A 21,287-nucleotide genomic window follows, 5' to 3' on the forward strand; every position below is an offset into this window, starting at 1 on the left:
ATACAGTAATAAAAGTTATGCATTGCCCCTCTGTCTCTGAATCTCAACTACTCTGACTGTACTGCTCATCCTCCTTGTGAGGATGGGAGATGATAAAAGACCTACCTGAAGAGATGAGGGAGGGGAGAGAGCTCAGCACTGGGATCTAGCAATAGGCACTATTGACCTTTGACCTCATGTCAGCAGGAGGATCCCGTGCTTCCAGGGCACAGGTGACCAGGGGCAACAGAAAGCACAGACAGTCACAGCAGGGACAGGGAAGGACAGCTAGAGTGACTCTTCCACGTGAGAGTGGTGAGAATACACCGGCAGCTTCTGGGACCACGTCCTTCTGTGCACGATCACACGTGCTCCTAAAGATGACGCATTCAAAGCACATTCTAGCACACAGACCTTGTGACAAGGAAACAGATACTCAGGCAAAACAATTCCGGTGTTCCTATCACACTGCCTGGCAGGTGTTTGGCCAGAACCCAGCATGGCCCAGGGGACCTTTGCTGCTGGAGGCTACTTTCCCCGGCCTGTCCTGCTGTCACCCCAGCACCTGGGTCCCCAGGGTCCCTGGATGCGGAGCAGCCACTGGCACCACCAGGCCTGGGAGAGGAGACGTCTGGTGGGGGAGGAGGGCGATGCTCTCCCTCCCTGAAGGCCCTGTATCCACTGGCAGTGTTGTGTGACAGACGTGAGACAGACGAGCTTCAGAACAAGGGCCGAGAGCCACCCCCACAGGACTCTTCAGAACGGACTGGGCAGCTGCTTGGTGTCCAGACCCCAGCGAGCCAGGTTTGGAATTTCTGCTGATGGGATTCTGTGCTGCGCTCTGGGCTGAGGGATAATCTGAGACAGCAATGGGAACGGACACGAGGCTGAGTCAGAGGTGGGGAGAGCAAGGTCCCCACAGAATGGCGGTAAAGTAATGCATCCCACACCAAGCGAACCAGAAGGAAGAGGAGTCAAGGCGGCCACGTTGCTGACCCTGTGCCGTGAGGCTCAGCAGTGTCCCCACACAGGGGCTGAGCTTGATGTACACCCCAGTGGCTCAGCTGCCCCCGCTCTGGGGTAGGCTGTGGCATAGGCCATGTTATTGCAGCCAGACGACTAGACGTTGCAGCTGGGGACGCCCTACGAAAGGTGGGTGCCCCGCACCCCTGACCCCTTCCTGCTGTGCTCAGACCTGAGAGATTCACACTAAATAATCAGGTGATGCTGCAGAAAGTCAAGACAGCCAGAAAATGCCAGGATCAAGAGCCAATAAAGACCTGAAAACTCATTCTCATTGTCCACATGAGGGCAACAATTTTAAAGGCCATTCCGATGATTAAGTAGCGGAATGTGGGTGCAAACCCAGGCCTCCTGACTCCTGGGCCAGGGCACTTTCCAACGTGCCAGGAGAGAGGACCTAGGCTGAAGGTCCCAGGGGAAGAGCTATAGAGTCATGAAGTGTTCAAAGATAGAAACCTCTGGAAAAGCCCACCTGCCTCATGCAGGGAATGCGGAAAGCAGGCGATACCAGGTCACCCTCAAGGGTCACATTACACCTGCTCTTCTACCTGAGATGGCGAAGCCATCGACACAAATGCAGTAACCTTTTTGAGACTCAGCTTCTCTCCCATGAAGGAGAAGTGGCACATTCTCTCTTTGCCTCCACCATCGTCTGGAGCCTGAAATGGGTTCTTCCTGAATTGTCAGATGCTGGTAAATTCAAACTATTTTATAATACTCATTAATACGAATGATTTCCCCGCCTTGTGGAGGAGAACAAAGAGGAGCTCATTGCTGAGGTGCTCTGCTCCGAGTAGAAACAGGGGTAGGATCTGGGGCTCTGATTTGCCTCTGGTGCGGCTCTGACCTTCAGTCTCTTTCTCTAGCAGTAGATGGGGTTCTGGACCAGGAACGCTGCTCACCCCAAGCTCCTGGTCCCTGAGGATGGACACATGGGACTCTGAGAGGCTCTCTGCTGGGACCATCTGCTGATCCCCAGAGATTCAACTCTAGCCTCTGTGTGCAAGGTCAGGAGGGCCGCTCCTCTGGGACCCACCACTGGATGGTGGCTCAGCCATACTAGGGACACTGCCTTCTGAAGGTGACTTGAGGGTTGGTGAGGAGGCAGGTGAGGATTTCTCTGCCAGAAGGAGGGCATCTGGGCCATGAGTGTCACCAGGTGACAGTCCTAGGCACTCATCATCCCAGCCACCAAACTTCCCCAGACGAAAATCCCCAGATGGAAGGAGTGAACTTGAGTAGCAAGGAGGAGGAGGTGGGCTCTTTAAAAGTTAAAGAGGCCATCATTTACTTGTCAGCATTCTTTCACAGGGAACATAGTCTCATTATTTAGGTTCAGTGGTACAAGGATCAGCTAAGCCTGCACCCCTGAACTGGACAGGCTTCCCCAGGGCCTCTCCTGACACCTGCTCAGAAATGTGCTCATCCCTAGAACTGTGTTGGGCCTATACCGGGCATTCATGAAGAAACCCTTGTGGCTGACTCCCTGCCATCCAGTCAGGGGACCCTCAAGGACAGCAGGACATCTGTGGTCTTGCATATCTAGTGGTTTTGCCCCTGGTTCCTGGTAGAAGACTCAGCACATCTGTTCTAGGTGCTGTGGGTCATCATTTCATTTCCAGTCCACAGTCCCACCCAGATTTCCCACCCCTCCAGCAGTTCTGACACTGCACAGGCACAAGAACCCGGGTGCTTGATGACAGTATGGATTCCTGGTCCACCCACAGAGAACCAGCTGCAGGACCTCTGGGGCAGAACTTGAGAATTTGGGTTCTGAGTGGTGCTCCAGGTGCTTGGAGACCACACTCTGGGGAAGATCGTCCCGGGGCAGCTACTGAAGTTCTAGCAGGTTTGCCCACTCTGTGAGGATCCTGTGAGTCTGCTTCTGTTCCTGAAGTCCGTTCTCCAGGACATAAAGATGAAATGTTAGTCTCATTTTCCCAACCTTCTCTATAAGGGGTTTCACCAGGTGACATGCCCTTCAGAATGCAGTATCCAACAAATGGCCTGACAGGCAGTTCCATTCATGAAAGCCCAGGAACCTCTGTGCTTCAGTCCCCATCACTCTGTGTGTCCTCTGTGTATTGGTGTCACCATAGCTGCACAGAGTGTCCCCTGCTATGGGCTGTGAGCAGGTTCCCATCCACGGATGGGTGGGTCTTCCTTGCATTTCCCCCGTGGGAACATGTTGCTGCTCCAGCAATGAACCATGCCTCGTTATCAGCTGGCACATTGGTGGCCCAGTCCCTCCGCGGCCAGTGGTTTGGAGAGAGCAGCCGATGAGCACCCCCTCTGCCCACCCACGGTCTGTGCAGTTTGCTAAGGCCTAGGATACAAGCTGCACCCTCAAGAAGATGCGCCATCTCCACTTCCCATGGAGGACATTCTGCACCCTCTGAGGATGTAAGAAGACCCTGATAAGATGAGAAATCCCAAGCTGTTCTCTGGCAGAACAAGTGGTACTCAGGAAGGTCTGGTCACTCAGATGCACGTACATCTCCAAGGGCTCGAGCTGTCAGACTCAGAGAGAAGCCTTCAGTTCCAATGCCCAGAGCACACGGAGTAATAAGGCGTCTCACTGAGGAAGGCTGTAGCAGTTGTCAGACTGGGGACAGTCATGGTCAGTTCCTCGTTCTGAGAAGGATGGAGAACAAGGCAGAGCTTGTTTCAGATTTAAGTCAATATTCCCCAGGCCTCCCTTTATTTTTTTTTTAAGTTTTTATTTATTTATGACAGAGAGATCACAAATAGGCAGAGAGGCAGGCAGAGAGAGAAGCAGGGGAAGCAGGCTCCCTGCTTAGCAGAGAACCTCATGCGGGGCTCGATCCCATGACCCAGAGATCATGACCTGAGCTGAAGGCAGAGGCTTAACCCACTGAGCCACCCAGGCACCCCCAGGCCTCCCTTTATTTATTTATTTATTTATTTATTTATTTATTAAAAAATATTTTATTTATTTGACAGACAGAGATAACAAGTAGGCAGAGAGGCAGGCAGAGAGAGAGAGGAGGAAGAAGGCTCCCTGCAGAGCAGAGAGCCTGATGCGGGGCTCTATCCCAGAACCCTGGAATCATGACCTGAGCTGAAGGCAGAAGCTTTAACCCAACTGAGCCACCCAGGCATCCCTCAGGCCTCCCTTTAAATGTAGCTGCTTTTCTGGGGACTTGATGCAGATAATGTAAGAAAATTCTCACGTGTAGTACGTGTTGTTTCCACAATAAAGAAGCAGTCAGATGGGAGGTGGGGCGGGCGCATCCGTCTTTGTCATTGTGGGTTCTGTCAGGTCAGCTGTGAGCCCAGATCCCAGGCCACCATGTATTTCAGTTGGAGAAACCTGAATACAGAATCCCAAGTGCCTGAACCCTCACTGGTCTCACAAGATCACATCATGGGCTGTGACCTCTTCACCCCAAATCCTCTCTCAGGTGAGACTTCTGGTAATGGCAGGAGGAAGGGCTTGACTCAGTTCTTCCCCAGAAGACAATTGTGAAAACCGGGGAAAAAGATTAAAAATAAATATCTGAGGGGCATCTGGGTAGCTCAGTCAGTTAAGCATCTGACTCTCGATCTCAACTCATGGCTTGATCTCAGTGTTATGAATTCAAGCCCCAGGTTGGGCTCCACACTGGGCATCATACCTACTTAAAAACTAAGTAATTTAATAAATATTTGAAGTCACTGAGAGATAAATGAAGACAGGCAGAAATATGAGGGAACTTTAATCTTGAATAACTACCACTAGGCTGGGCAAAAAGAGCAAGTCTGTGGCCTTCTTTCCTGTAGATGTCGCCCCTTCCCCAGCATGCAGTCCCAGTAGCTCATGGGGGCTGATGACAGCAGTCATGGTGCCAAGGAGCTGGACAATTCAAAGGGAAAATTTGAAAGTGAGGGAGGAGCAGAGGGTTGAATACAAAGTCCCTGCATGACCACTACACCCTGCAGGGTTGGGGGACTCTCAGGAAACACTGCCAAAAAAGCAGAAAGAACCAGAGGGAAGTTGAGCATTAAAGACACAATTCTCCTGGCCAAGGGGTGGCTGGCTGGCTCAGTGGATGGAGCACGTGACTCTCGTTCTATGGTCATGAGTTCAAGCCTCATGATGAGTGTAGAGCTTACTTAAAAAATAAAACCATACTGGATGAACATATCAAAGGTCAGACTTGGTGGCTGGCAGGGCATTTGGAAGTTTAGGGGAAATCCCAAGAACAAGGCAACTGAAATCTAAGTACAAACTGCACATCTTGGATTGACCACTAAGTCACCCGGATGGAGGGCAGCTCGCTCAAGCAGCTGAGACAGGCACAGACAACAGCTGTCAGCTCTGCAGGGGGTCAGGTCATAGTGGGGTCCATGCAAGTGACACACTTCTAGGGAACACGCAAACGTCAAAAAATAAAGTAGATTCCCGATTTGCTAAAACATAAAACTCATGTCCACTTTGAAAATACATATTAGCAGACATGTAAAGAAAGACATTTGAGAAACACATCTTGAGAAAGTAAACAGAAATGTATTCCCCGTGTGCTCATATGTTGTAATCAGAAATGAAGGCTCCCATGCATTTCAGGAAATACGTTCAAAGGATTGAATAAGTATGTATTGAAAGACTGTAAGAAAATCTTATTTAAATGGTGAAGAGAAAGGAAATCTGAATGAAGAAGTGGAATGTACAAAGAAGACCAAACAGGAATTCTAGAACTGAAAAGGAAAAAAAAAAATGCAATAAAAGTTTGGTGGGTAAACTCCACTGAAGGCCTGGGAAGGGAGAATGAAGAATGAACGAGGCTGAACATAAATCCATAGAAATTACCCAGTCCAAAAACCACAGAAAAAAAGATTGGAGAGAAACTAATGAAACAGAACTTCAAACCACCGCCCCCCCCAAAACCCCAGGCAAATAACAAGTAAGGATAGAGAACAAGTAAGGATTAGAGGACTTTACCTATACTGTGACTTAAAGGATTGACCATAAAATACATCTCAATAAATGTAAAGGCGGTGAGATTATAGACTATACTCTGCGAACGCAATTAGAAATGCGTTAGAAGATCTCTGGAAAGTCCCCAAATATTTGGAGATTAGTAACACACATCAAACCTGTGGGTCCTCATGGCTTAGAGAAGCAATCACAGGAGATGTCAGGATTCTCTTCACCTGAGTGACCACGTACAGAAATGAGAATGTGGGATCTGCAGATGCAACAAGAGCAGAGTTTGTCATTTCCCAGTTTGCAGGGGCAAGAAGCCAGGCCTGAGGGAGGCAGACAGCAGGGTCCTGTGTCTAAAGGGTAGCAAGGGTAGAAGAGGCAGCATGGCAGGGTCCTGGGCAATCCAGGCGGGAGATGGGGGCCACACTCAAGGTTCCAAAAGGTGGGGTGGGATCTGACCCTGCACAGGGACTTCCCTCCTTGGCCACCTTGGTCATGGTGTTCAGATGCATGGGTTCTGTAGGCCTGGGGAGAGGGGAGAGGACATGTCTGGGTCCTGGGGGAAATGTGAGTCAGGACCCTGGGCTCTGAGTCTTGGCTGATCTCCTTGTACCATGGCCATATCCAGCCTTCATCTCATGTGCTGCCCCTGAGCTCCAGGATTGCATCTCCATGGCTCCAGTGCTGGGACCTCCCTGTCTGAGGCCCTGTGGCTACTCTTCCTGGAGCAGGGCTTCCACTGTCTTCATAAGTGGAGAATGTTTCCAGGTGGCAAAGGCTGTGAAACAGGGGTGGATGGCAGGTGACTATGAAACCGTAGCCCAGGGAGTGGGAATCTGGAAATTCCAGAATCAGACACCAGGGCTGGCCCTTCGGGTGCATGGGCCTTGCTCTCCCCTTCCCTCAGTTCCTTGATTCCACCAGAGCCCCAGCCAGAAGCCTCTGTGCCTCTTCCAGACAGGACCCCTCCTTTCCCCACAAGAGTCCCCTAAGATGACTCCTTCCCTTGATCCTCTCGACCCTGGTTCCTCCTCCTACACTCTTGTTGGCCTCCACCCCCTAATGTCACTACTTCCTCCCTCTGCTCACTCCTCCAGGAGCATCCCAGGTTCCAGGCCATCACCCAGGGGAGCAGTTCCCCCTCCTTCTCCCCTCCTTCTACCTGATTTTAGGAACTGACACTCCAGACTTTGTTCCCCGGAGGAGGACCCGTTAGTCCTGAAGCAGCAGCAGGAACAAGTGACAGGGACTCCAGGGTCAAGGTCCCAGGAGGAGACTGAGCGCACACAGTATGTGTGTGGGGTCCACTGTGGACCTGGGAGCCAGCTGTTGTGGCCTGAAGATTGGTTCCTCCCTGAGGCCAGAGTCCGTGGTCCTTCAATGGGGAGAAAGCACCTGTGTCAGTGTGTATTTGGGGAGACAATTCAGACTGGGGACCTGACACTATATGGGGATTCCCCTTAGGGCACAGCCCTGTGCCCTGCTGGGAGCCGAAGGAGACCCTGGGGAGGTCCCCAGGGAGAAGCCCAAAGGGCCCTCAGGTCTCCTGCCCTCAGCCCTGTGGCCACACGGGGGGCTGCTGCGTTCCGGCCCTGCACCGCCAGGGGGCGCAGTAGGCTGAGCTGAGTCAGGTCCAGATGGAAGACCTATAGGCTGGGCATCCTGGGGGGAGCAGGAGGCCTTCTGAGCAGCCCTGGAGACAAGGGCAGGGATAAGGCAGGGATCCGAGGAGAGGAGCGCTCTGGAGCCCTGCCCTGAGTCTGAGTTTCCATCTGTCCTCCCCATACCTCTCTTTCTAGCCCCTGGATGGCAAGTCCAGGAAAACAGGAGAGTAGATTCTTGTTCCTCCAGCATCTATTCCCTCTCCGAGGGATATTTTACAAGAGACACTCATTTTTCTTAGAATAGTTGGAGATTTACAGAGAAGTGACAAAGTTAGTGTAGAGTCCTGTGTACTCCACATTCAGGTGTCCTGTCTTTTTTTTTTTTTTTAATATTTTATTTATTTATTTATTTATTTGACAGAGATCATGAGTAGGCAGAGAGGCAGGAGGAAGCAGGCTCCCCACTGAGCAGAGAGCCTGATGCAGGGCTCAATCCCAGGAACCTGAGATCATGACCTGAACGATGGCAGAGGCTTCAACCCACTGAGCCACCCAGGCACCCCATCCTGTCTTTAACACCAATCTCCCTGTCATGCATTTGTCACACACAGCTAATTACGGGATAGTCACACAATACTACTGATCTCCACATGGGACTTACTTTCGTGGTTTTGTTTTCTCTTCCCAGATCCCATCCAAGTTACCACATTGAGTCCCATCATGCCTTCTTCAGGCTCCTGGGCTGTGACCATGTCTCAGACTGTCCTTGTTTTTCATGACCCTGACATGTTTGAGGAGATGGTTTGGGTACTTTGTAGACTGTCTCGCATTGTGAATCAGGCTGACAGAGGCTATGAGGTTTGGGAACACCACACCTGGGCAGGCCATTCTCCACACAACATAGCAAGAACATACAGTGATCACGGATCACGGATCACGGATGAAGTTCACCTTCACCCACTGGCTAAGCTCGTCTAACTCAGATGCTCCCTGTGAAGTTCCTTCTTTGGCTTTGTCCCCTTCCATAAAGTAGTCTTTGGAAGGAAGTCAGGATGTGCAGCCCACAGGTGAGGGCTCTTCCGCTGGGACAATTTGCATGCATGTTGTTGTGCAGACATGAGTTCTCAAATGACTTGGGTAAGTACCTTACAGGGGGATCAGCAGCTTGTGTGCTTAGTGCATCTGACTTTATAAGATCCTGCTGTCTCCTGCTGCGGCTGTGCTATTTTGTCTTCTCACCATTATTGACTGAGGCTTTCTGTGGCTCCCTGTCCTGGTCAGCAGGTGACACTACCAGTGTTTGGATTCCCACCATCTAACAGTATGTGATGGCAGATCACTGTTGTCACTTGCATTTCCCTGATGACACCTGCTGCTGAACATCTTTTCATGTGCTTATTACCCAAGAGTATATCTTCTTGAGCAGTCCAGATTTTTCCTTATTTTTTTTTTAAGATTTTATTTATTTATTTGACAGAGAGAGATCACAAGTAGACGGAGAGGCAGGCAGAGAGAGAGAGAGAGGGAAGCAGGCTTCCTGCTGAGCAGAGAGATGTGGGCCTCCATCCCAGGACCCTGAGATCATGACCTGAGCCGAAGGCAGCGGCTTAACCCACTGAGCCACCCAGGTGTCCCAAGATTTTTCCTTATTTTTTAATGAGTTATTTTCTTATAGCTACTTTTTAAGGATTTTATGAATATTCTAAAACAAGTCCTTTATCAGATATGTGATATGCAAATATTTTCTACCAGTCTGTGGCCTGAACTTGTTTCCTGATATAACAGTAGACATAATGCACAGATGTATTTTTCTGATAAGAGACATGACAGATGGTTGACTGTGATGGATCTTGGGTAGAGAACTTGAGTGACTAAAGGATAAGGGGTTACCATGTGACTTCCTTATTTTTGAATATTTCTATCTATTGAATTCTCTTGTATGTGAATGAATAATTTTTCAAACAATAAACTACCTTAAAATCCCTAACAGTTGACAGATCATCCTCAGATGGTGAATGAAGTCCCAGGTTTGCTCTTCTACTTTAGGACTCATTATCTTTCACTGTACTATTCTATCTTTGAATTTCTATCTCTGAAGCAGTTGGGCTAAATTGTATGGATATATTCTCCAAGTAAAACAGCTTGAAATGCCATGTAACATAGAAATAACATTGCACTGTGTGAAGTGTGTAAAACATAGTGATTCACAGACCTGTACCCCTGATAAAAATACATTATATGTTTATTTAAAAAAATAAAAAAATAAAAAGAAATAACACTGCACTGAAACCTTGAAAGTTGATGCCCTAAAAGAAGGAAAAGACCCCAGTTAGCCCCCCCACAGAGCAGGGTCCTGAGACATGGAGCAAAGGCTCTGTGTGTTCCCTGTCCAGAGCTCAGACAGGCAGGCCCAGTGCTTCCAGCTATGTGCCCTGAGCTGCTGACTTTCCCAGCATCTCCTTCCCTTTTAAAGTGAACATAAAGCATTTACATTCTGATTCTGATGACTTAAAATGTAATGTATGATGTAAAACATATGATGTCATGTCTACTTACTGTAAAAAATTATTAAAATGGAAAAGTGATATATGACAAAGTAAAAAGGGTTTAATTCTCACACCTGAGCTGTTTTATTGCCTTTTCTTCTAGTCTCTTATCTATCATCCTGCTGCTTATCTCTCTCTCTCTAAGGTGAAGAGCACAGAGTTCAGGGGCCCCCAGCCCTGCTCTATCCAGATGCCATTTCCCAAGTCAGCTCCCTGTCACTCTCCTGAGAGGGCTGCCTCTCACTTCCTACTCCCTCCTTAGGCTCCTCCACTCCATCCCTGCTCCCCTCTCTGAGGTGATGAGCTCATTTATTCCTCAATCAGAAAAGAAGAACTCAGATGAGAACTGCACACTCCCGCCATCTCCTGCTTCTCAGATGCCTTCCCTGGTCTTCAGGCTTATGCGTCATCTTTCCTGAACTGGCTCCTCTTTCACACTCTCCCATCTGCCCCATATAAATATTTGATAATTTTGATGAGCTTATTGTGCAGTGTTTGCATATTTATGACCATGAAATGCTAGTCACAACTGAGACTTTTATAGACTACGATTATGTTTCCTTTCCTGAATCAACTTTTTATTTTCCCTAGAGTAAATAAATATCTTATCCCCTCATTTCTTAGTTTCTGTTGTGCTCCTTTTAAATCCTTCCCCCGGGGCGCCTGGGTGGCTCAGTGGGTTAAGCTGCTGCCTTCGGCTCAGGTCATGATCTCAGGGTCCTGGGATCGAGTCCCACATCGGGCTCTCTGCTCAGCAAGAAGTCTGCTTCCTCCTCTCTCTCTCTCTCTGCCTGCCTCTCCGTCTACTTGTGATCTCTCTCTGTCAAATAAATAAATAAAATCTAAAATAAATAAATAAATAAATAAATCCTTCCCCCACTTCCTCTCTGTTAATCTTCATGAACGCGTTCAAACCCACCCACTTTTCTCCCATCTTCATGTCTATGAACCACCTGGCCTGCAGCCCTCAGTCTTGCCCCAGTCTTGCACTCCTGGGGCAGGGCTGACCCCCTGACCTCCTCCCCTGAAACTCCTCCTGGGTGTCCTTGGCCACTCTCCTGTTGGCTCCCTGTGGCCAGGATCCCATGTGCTCTCCTTGTTTGGTTTTCTCATTCATTTGCCCAATTTGCCTACTGGTGACTTGTTGAAGGGAACACGGAAAGTAGAACAGCAACTCTCACATCTGAGGTGACTTTAAGCTGCCCTCACCCTGAGTCACACGGTGACATGACAGAGACTTTGTACTGGACAGAGTTGTCCTCAGGATTTGGGGGCTTTGTCTCATGTCCTCCAGCCCCCAGGCCTGTGTTGTTGCCTCTTGGAGTCTTCACTGTATCTGCCTTCCCACCCTCTTTCTGACATTTCACTGTGATGTGTCCTGGTGTGGGTCTCCTCTCCTCTGCTCTAGGTAAGAATTTGGGTGGGTCTTTCAGCATGTGTGTTTAGCCCTGTAAACTCGGAGAAAAATTTTTGAAATTGTTTTCACTTCCTACTTGACATTCTTTTTAAAACAACTATAATTAACTTGTTAGAATCACTTGATTGAGAAGCAAACAGGTCTTCTCTCCTGCTGCCATCACTCTCCCGACTGCACAACTTTGAGGAAGGACAACTGTAATCATCCAGTGTATCCACTCAATTATTCATTTCTATGGTCATATTGTTAGTTCCCCAGAGCTCTTTCCTGTTCTATGATTGTACAGCACTGTGTGGAGTTGTGTTTTTGTTTCACATCCATATGCCTGGGGCATCCTGTAGATGTGACTGATCCCAGTGGTAGGGGCCCTGCTAGGTCTCCTGGTTTCTGCTTTTGTGATATCATGACCTTTCTCCACACAGCACTTATCTCAGGAGCGACCTGTGTTCCCTCTGTCATTTCTGCTCCATGTCCATCTCCCACACGACCTTGCCAGTGTCCTGTCACCAGGGTGTTGCCCTTGCTCTGTGTTTCAGCTCCAGAGGCCAACTGATCCTGAGTCCCTGGAGGCCTCGAGATGTCCACTGGATGACAGACTTTAGTGTGATTTGAGCAGCTGAGTCATACTGCTCGTTAATGTGCTCCTAGGCTCTGAGCCCAGCAGCCTTCCATCACAGAACATTCTGGAACATTGCAACAGCTCACTCGCATGGAGTGCACATCATACCCACCTCCTGATGGACAGAAAACAATGAACAACAAGTCATCAAGGCCTCTGAGAGAAACCTTTTGGGGTGAGCCCTGGCCCTACTACCTCCTTCTCCTCTGAGTCTTCCTTTCTCTGTCTGCACAAAGGGATCCCTTATGAGATGCCTCATGGGTTTGCTTTCATGATGAATTTTGACCCTCTGTATAAATCACATGGTGATAATTCCTGAGACTGTTAAGTGTTCCATTATTTATACCTAGCATCATCATATTGATTATAACACTTACATAACTTCTGTTCTTTGTTTTTATAAACCACAAGTCAAGAAACATACTTGAGAACATGTGTGATTATCTCCTCAGGATAAACTCCTTAAAGAAAATGTTTGTGTCACAATGTAAGCACATTTCATTTGTGGAGACATTTTTCAAAAGCACCCTTTAGAAATTATATACCAGGAGTGCTTGGGTGGCTCAGGCAGTTAAGTGTCTGCCTTCAGCTCAGGTTATGATCTCAGGGTCCTGGGATTGAGCCCCACATCAGGCTCCTTGCTCAGTGGGAGCCTGCTTCTCCCCTCCCTCTGCACCTAACCCCGCTCCTGCTCTCTCTTTCTCTCAAATAAATAAAGTCTTTAAAAAACAATTGTATCCTAGGGTTTACTCCCATCAACCTTTATGATGGTGAGTTTTCCCCAAACTTCTGATGGACACTCTCATGCTTTACTTTCATCTTTGCCAAGTTCATAGATTCTAATTTTTATTCCCATTACTTATCCCACAATTTCATGCTTGTTTATGTTTACTTATTACCAGTACAATTTGATTGACATTTAATTTCCTCCTTTCCAAGTTGTTTTTTAACATTTCAAAATTCTTTTTTTCTTTTTCTTTTTTTATTATTTGAGTGCATTTGATACACAATGTTACCCTCCTTTAAGGTGTTCAACATAGTGATTCTCCATATAATCCAGCAATTCCACTCTTGGGTATTTGTCTAAAGAAAATGGAAACACCAATTCTATAATTATGTGTTGAATCAGTTGTAGCTATTTTAAAATATGAAATTTAACAAAGAATAAACAGCTGCCCCCAACATCAGGCACTGGTCTGACACTGACCTCTGGACTCAGTGTGGTCAGAAGCTGGTGAATGTCCACCATTTGGCCATATTCTTCTCCTGTGGGACATGAGCCTCACAGAACATCAGCATCAGACAAGGACACTCTGAAACCATGACATCACTTTGTGTCAATACAGACAAAAATAAGGCACCGCATAACCCACAAAGTAACACACATCTCCCTGTGTCAGCCAATGTGAGCAATCGCTGCTTCTCCACCATGACTGCTCTCTCCTCGCTCTGGTCTGGCCTGCTGGAGAGCAGACTCACTGAGATGCTCAACCATAGGATTGCCTACACGTCCTGACAACACGCAGTCGGGAGTGGGCCCCACTTCCATGGAACCTCTCCAAAACTCCCATCCAAAGTCCATGTCCCATAGATTCCAACACCTTCATATTAAGATGTCCTGTGGCCCCCAAAGGGGTGCATTCTCTTTCACTGCAACAGGTGATAGATCCAACTTGGATGCCCACAGGTGCTCCTGGTGGTCGTGGGCTGAAGACCATTGAACCATGTTACCCTTTTGTGTGTCACAATTGTTTTTCTGTTTTTTACTTTGATCATGGACATGTGTTTGTATTTTTGTGAGTGTGTGGATCACATGCCGAAATTTCATGTTCTTCTTTATGGGTTTTCATCATTAGGCCATGCTTAGAGAATTCTTCATCCCACCCTTGTAAACATTTCATGTATATTTTCCCCTCAGTGGAAATGAAGAGCAGAGGGTTTCAGAGGACAAGGGAAACACAGAGAATTGTCTGAATTTGGGCAAAAATATAGGGAGGAGAACACATAAAGTTTCTAAGGTGGTGGAATCTAAGATGTCCATCTTTTGCTTTATGATTTTTACAAGTACGTACAGAGCCTACGTGGTATCTGATATATGTGTGTTCAATAAATCCTCTCATTTGGGCTCAATGAAGACATATGTGCTTGCTTATGTTTACCAGTTGAATGCAAACAACACCAAGAAGACAGCCAAAGTAATAGAGACAATAATTAGCTCCAGTAATGGGTATTTTTCAACACTATGACCTAGACATCATATATCATGCTTTGGCTAATGTCCATACACTTTAGCTGTTATAATGCAAATTAATTAAACTTTCACGCTGCATTTTAAGCATATATCTCAGACCCACATAGACAAATTCATAAATTCCATTTAAAGGTAAATTTAATACACATACACCTATGAGTCACACAGTCTCTTCTTTGAGGAGGACCCTGACAACTAAGAGCGTTCTAGATATGTACTGTCTGAATAGTAGTTATGAGCCATCTGTGGCTACTTAAATTCCTACTAATTTAAAACAATTAAAAATGCAACTGTTCAGCACACCAGCCCCATTTCAAGTGTCACCTGCATGTCAAGAGCCACATGCATCTTGTGGCCACCATACCGGACAGTGCAGATACAGAACAATTCCTTCTGCACAGACTGTTGCACTGGAAGGTGCTGTGCTTCATGCTTTGTGGGCCTGGAGTCAGATGCATGAGACACATGTAAACTGAGAAGACCAACATGATTTCTCTTACAGACGACATCAGATTTCTGTCGGGGGGGAATACACGTGAAGCTGATGCATCACAAAATCAAAGTTGCTTGTATGAGTCTGATACCTTCAGGGGCAAACTGTCTCCAGTTACAAAAGGGAAATCCCTGTCCCTCCGCCTCCCTTCCCAGACTGGGGACCCTCTCTGCCATCACATTTCAAGGAGGTGAGGTCTCTTCTAGATGCACTCAGGGGCTCAAGTCAGAGATGGGTTTTCAGAGGCAGGAAGTGCCTGGACCTTTCAGAGGCAGGAACTGGACCAGCAGGGGACTCTCCCAGGGTTATTCAGAGCAGTCGCTCTCAAAGTGTGTTCTGGGGAGCAGCCGATGTCACTGAGGCTCTTTGCAGAATCCACGAGGTTAAACTATTTTCATAACATCACTTAGACATTATTTGTGTTTTCACCATATTGACATTCACACTGAGGTAAAACTTAGCAAGAATGGAGGTGATGGGTGCGAACAGCAACAGCTGTTATTCTTCACCACTACTTACATAAAAAAACAGAAGCACTCTTTCTGCCTTCTTTCTGATCCACCATAACAGTCACATGAATACCTTGGCAGATGCACAATGCTGGAAAGAGAGGCAAAAGGCAGGTCTTATCAGGCCATGCTCCAAAGTCATGTCCCATTTCTAACTGTGATGATGAAGCACGGTTACACTGAAGAATTTGAAATCACTGCTTATTACCTAACTGGGAACATTGCTGTGGACCTCATGGGCAGCTTAAACATGTGTGGAGTGGTCAGCCCCAGATTTGGTGTACAATTCAAAGATCTACCAAAATTGGCAGAAAATTCTGATCCCAACCCTCCAGTTTGGTTTCATTGTCCTGACAAAGTCATCTGGCACCATAGACCGTAAGGAGCAAGATGAAAATACACACAGGGGAAAATCCTGGGATTCTTTTTCTAGGGATATAATACCTACGTGCCAATAAAATGCCCCCAAACCATAAAACAGAACAAAAGAAAACTAGTCACACTTTAAAATGTCCTCGTTAAGGTATTCAAGATTATTATATCTATTAATTATTCTCAAATCCACATATTAAACATGTCTTATATGATGACGTGGGATGTATAGCGATTCCACTACATGCATAAGCTCCAAGGAAAATAATTTATGTGAAATTACCTGGCCTCCTTTTTTTTTTTTTTTTTTTTTTTTTAACAGAATGCCATTTTTACCTGAAGGAATGAACGACACAGAAACTTGGATTATTTACACTAGGATAGTTGGCCAACAGTTTCTGGAAAATGAACAGGAACCTACCCTTTCATGAAAATCAACTCACATATAACAGCAGATAGTACTTGTTGCATCGATCAAATATAAGCTCTCAAGAGAAAATCAGAATTTTGGAAAACTCGTGATCCACCAATAAACTTGATAGCTTCTCACTACTGATAAACTTTCCTGTTGGGATCTGCAGTAATGGTAAAACAAATATGACTTTTTGAAACTCCATTGTAGTCTAATCAACACAGGAAGCCCTAGGTAACTTAGTGAAACAACAATTACTTTAAAAACAATCATGCTCCAAAGAAAAAAAAATGAATAAATAAACAAACAAACAATCATGCATTAGTACAAGATCTATTCAGTGTGCAAGATGGGCTGTGGGTTTTTTATGTAACAGAGAAGGACAGAGTCGATGACACTGTTTCAGGTTCCACTTTGCAAATAACTTTAGAGAAGGTATAACCCGTGTAGTCTGAATATAGTATCTAAGATGAATATCTGTAATTATCTGAGAAAGTTAGGAAACATAGTATTCTCCCCTATTTGTGCAAGTTTTGTAAATTTTTTTTCATATACTTCAGCCAAAACAAAACAGTAAATGCAGAAACAAATCTGAACATCCAGGGGTCTTCTAAGGAGACAGACAAGAAAGAGACTTGCAAAATTTAAAATGCAACAACATCACTCTTCTCATTCTTGTCACTCTGCTTATCTGCGGATATAGTTATTTTTCATAAAAATAGTATTTCTGGGGGCACCTGGGTGGCTCAGTGGATTAAGCCGCTGCCTTCGGCTCAGGTCATGATCTCAGGGTCCTGGGATCAAGTCCTGCATGGGGCTCTCTGCTCAGCAGGGTGCCTGCTTCCCTCTCTCTCTCTCTCTCTTCCTGCCTCTCTTGTGATCTCTCTCTGTCAAATAAATAAATAAAATCTTTAAAAAAAATAGTATTTCTGTTTTCATGCTATGGGTTAATATGATTCTAAGTGAATTAATAAATCTTTAAATCTGTTATCTTACTAGGTAAATACTGATAGAGATAACCCACAGACACAAGATTATCCTTGGGATCTTCAGTCATCTGTGAGACTGTATAGATACCCTGTGAACAAAACGTCTTAGAATCACTGACACACATAGGTCCTGGGCCACGACTAAGGGACAGTGTGACAAAGAGAGCCCTGTGCCATATGTGACGCGTCGCGGCAAAGTCCCAGGACCCTGGGCCTGCCTCTTAGGTTCTCTGGCCCCAGGGCTGTGACTGGAGAAGAGAAGTCTAGTGTTGGGGAGTCCCCATTTTCCCGGGTTTCACTTCTCGCTCTCACACCTGTGTCAGGTCCTCCCGCCTGGATACTCGTGACGCAGCCCTAGCTCGCACTCCCCTTGGGTGTCAGGTTTCTGGAGTGACCAATCAGCGGCACTTATAAAGTCTCCGCATCCGCCACCTAGCCCAGCTGCGACTCAGCCGTTTGTCCAGACCCCGGAAATGCAGGTCGTGATGCCCCGAACCGTCCTCCTGCTGCTGTCGGGGGCCCTGGCCGTGACCGAGACCTGGGCGGGTGAGTGCCGGGAGGGAGGAAAGGGCCTCTGCGGGGCGGGAGCGAGGGGACCGCCGGGCGGGGACGCGGGACCCCTGGGGAAGGCGCCTCTCCGCCACCCCCGCCCCAGACCCCCAGCCGCCCCAACCCCACCCCAGCCTGTGCTCCCCGGTTCCTACCCGCCTGTGCCCTGCTCTCCCCCACTCGATGCCCCCTCCCCCTGCCCTCCCTGCGGCCTCCACCTGGTCCTCGACCCCGCGCCGGGAGGAGGGTCGGGCGGGGTCTTAGCCTCTCCGCATCCGCAGGCTCCCACTCCCTGAGGTATTTCTACACCTTCGTGTCCCGGCCCCAACGCTTCATCGCCCTCGGCTACGTGGACAACACGCAGTTCGTGCGGTTTGACAGTCGCGCTGGGAGTGGGAGGATGGAGCCGCCGGCACCGTGGGTGGAGCAGGAGGGGCCGGAGTATTGGGACGAGGAGACGCGAATCGCCAAGCACAATGCATGGAATTACCGAGTGAGCCTGTACATCCTGCGGGACCACTACGACCAGAGCGAGGCCGGTGAGTGACAGGGCCCGGGTCCGGGTCACGACCCCCATCCCCACCGACGGGCCGGGATCTCCCCGAGTGTCCTGATGCGAGCATCACCCAGAGTTTGAGGAAACTCCCGTCCCCAGATCCCCAAACCAGGAGGAACCCGAGGGAACTTTTGGGGGGTTTTACTTTTCATTTGGACTTAACCCCCTTCCTGTCGGGGCGGGACCAGGGTCTCACACCATCCAGCGCATGTGCGGCTGTGACGTGGGTCCCGACGGGCGCCTCCTCCGCTAGTACAGACAGTTCGCCTACGATGGTGTGGATTACATCGACCTGAATGAGGACTTGAGCTCCTGGACAGCGACGGACACTGCGGCGCAGATGACCCGCCTCAAGTGGGAGGCCGCAGGTTACACTGAGCATGACCGGAACTACCTGGAGTTCACATGCGTGGAGTGGCTCCGCAGGTACCTGGAGATGGGGAAGGAGACGCTGCTGCGCACAGGTACAAGGGGTCGCGGCGCCTCCCTGATCTCCCCTCCCTTGGGGCTGGCTTCCCATCAGAAAGGGAAAATTGACTCAGTGTCGGAACACCGCCCTCCCACGGGTGGGGAGAGGGAGATCCGCCTGGGTGTTCATGTTCCTGCTAGAGAGTGACTCACCCAAAGGGCCGCTTTTCTCTAAGGACAACTGAGGAATTCAGTCTCTCCCGGGAGGCAGGTGGGGACCATCCCTGCAATAACCCATCACTGGTTCTCTTTGACCCTCCAACCACCTTGGGAACCATGATTTTCCCTCTCAAGGGCTTTTTCTTTAAGCCCTTTGTAGGTCTGAATCCTGGTTTTCTGACTCAGTCACCCTCCACCTCGGTCAGGACCATTTAGTGTGCTCTCCCCCTAAGACCTGCAACCTCCTATCCTGGGTTTTCCTACCGTAGAACTTTTCAGGATTAGAAGATCCCAAAGGCTGGGTTGGTAACTGGGTTTTATTCTTCCATCTGAACCAATGCCCAGTCCCCCTCAGAATGGTCACATGAATGCCATTTCAGTGGCCTATAAAGGTAAACCCAAGTGTGGCTTTTCTGATTCTCTTCCTCAGAACCCCCCAATACAAACGTGACCCGCCACCCCATCTCTGACCGTGATGTCACCCTGAGGTGCTGGGCCCTGGGCTTCTACCCTGCGGAGATCACCCTGACCTGGCAGCGGGATGGGGAAGACCTGACTCAGGACACAGAGCTTGTGGAGACCAGGCCTGCAGGAGATGGAAGCTTCCAGAAGTGGGCGGCTGTGGTGGTGCCTTCTGGACAGGAGCAGAGATACACGTGCCATGTGCAGCATGAGGGGCTGCCTGAGCCCATCACCTTGAGATGGGGTAAGGAAGATTTGGAGTAGAGCCTCTTCCAGGGAAAGTAGAAGGCCTTCTGGAGAACTTCAGCAGGGTCAGGACAATTACCAGGGCTCTGGATGCCTCACCCTCCCTTCCCTTTCCAGAGCCACCTCCTCGCACCATCCCCATCCCATGGATCATTGCTGGTCTGGTTCTCCTGGTGGTCATTGCAGTGATTGGAGTTGTGATCTGCTGGAAGAAGCGCTCAGGTAGGGAATGGAGTGAGGGGATCTGAGATTTCTTGTCCCTTGGGGGTGTTTCCTAGGTAGGAGACTGTCCTGCCTTGTTACTGGGAAGTACCATTCTCACACGTGGACTTGCCCACTCTGGAGCTGATCAATACACTCAGTGTGTAGCAAACACTTGTGAAAATGAGGGACACATTTTCATGTTATTAATTCTGGTGATGGAGACCTGATGCCCAGCAGTCACAGGACAGAGAGGAAGGTCCTTGCTGAGGACAGATCTCCCTGCTAAAAAGAAGTCAGGTGGCCCAGTGACTCCACATGTCATTCTTCATGTTTCATGATCATGTCCTGGGTGTTCAGCCAGAATTCTGCAAACTTCATTTAGAACCAGGGCCAGAAGCTTCCTCTAGGATCTCATGGCCCGGGCCTGTTCCAGGCCTCTGACATGATTATTTTCTTTCCACAGGAAGAAGAAGACCAGGCTACTCTCATGCTGCAGGTAAATATGAGGGGGTGATGCCTGAGACCCTGGGAGAGTATAGGCAGGACTCCATGGGGAGCCCACTTACATTAGCTCCTCCTTTAGTCTCCTGACCTGTGGTCTCTGCCCACATCTTGTTTGTTTTCCCCTAGGTGATGAAAGTGCCCAGCGCTCTGATGTGTCTCTCATGGCTCCTAAAGGTGAGACCTTGGAGACCCTGAAGTGGGTGACAAGACAGGGAGAAATACTGTTCTGATCCTTAGGACATTTTTCAAATCTGGAAAATCTCAGCTTGGTTTCTCAGTTTCACGACCTTAATAGACAGGAAATGATGGCCAGAGCTTATTCATGCGAGGAGCATGAGAAACATTGCCTTTCTGAAAATATGGGAAACTAAGTTCATATCCCCAGAAAAGGGTGAAACATATTAAAATCTTCTCTATTTTCAAGTACAAGAGTATTCTAAGGAAATTTGCTTTTGAGACAGCAGAAAGTGAACAAACAATTATTGCAAAAAGATTGCAATCACAGACTAACCCTTTTGTGATTTGTAGTCAAAATTTTATTTTTTTTTTTACCATTTTGGGGCAAAATAACTTCAAGTCATTATTTTAGTTTATAATAGTCCTGGATTGGTGATGATCCAAAAATTGTAAGAAAGAAACAAATTCAGGACAGCTGACTGGCTCAATTGGTAGAGCACGTGACTCTTGAATATGAGGTCCTGAGTTCAAGCCCCATGTTGGACATATAGCTTACTAAAAATAAATAAACAAAAATAAGTAAGTTTTTAAAAAAGAAATTCTTTAAAAGAGAAAGAAGCAGGAGCACCTGGGGGCCTCAGTCATTTATGTGTCCAACTCTTGGGTTTGGCTCAGGTCATGATCTCATAGGTCCTGAGATGGAGCCCATTGTAGGGCTCTGCTCAGCAGGAAGTTGGCTTGAGATTCTCTTCCATTGTCCCTCTTTCCCTCTCTCTCTCTCTCTCTCTCTCAAATAAATAAATAAATCTTAAAAAAAGGGA

General features: G+C 47.9%; 1 protein-coding gene across 1 annotated transcript in view; it reads left to right on the forward strand.

The window, feature by feature from the left end:
- The first annotated feature begins 17,599 nt into the window (after positions 1 to 17,599).
- Positions 17,600 to 21,287, forward strand: part of LOC125101807 (DLA class I histocompatibility antigen, A9/A9 alpha chain-like) — a 343,654-nt gene continuing 339,966 nt past the window's right edge. Inside the window, 5 exon segments of the mRNA XM_047732307.1 lie at positions 17,600 to 17,687; positions 17,972 to 18,229; positions 18,435 to 18,710; positions 19,304 to 19,579; positions 19,699 to 19,803. Of these exon segments, the coding sequence (XP_047588263.1) occupies positions 17,615 to 17,687; positions 17,972 to 18,229; positions 18,435 to 18,710; positions 19,304 to 19,579; positions 19,699 to 19,803 (988 nt within the window). The 5' untranslated portion in view covers positions 17,600 to 17,614.

This window comes from Lutra lutra, chromosome 6 (assembly GCF_902655055.1).
Source record: "Lutra lutra chromosome 6, mLutLut1.2, whole genome shotgun sequence".
In the NCBI taxonomy this organism is placed as follows: domain Eukaryota; kingdom Metazoa; phylum Chordata; class Mammalia; order Carnivora; family Mustelidae; genus Lutra; species Lutra lutra.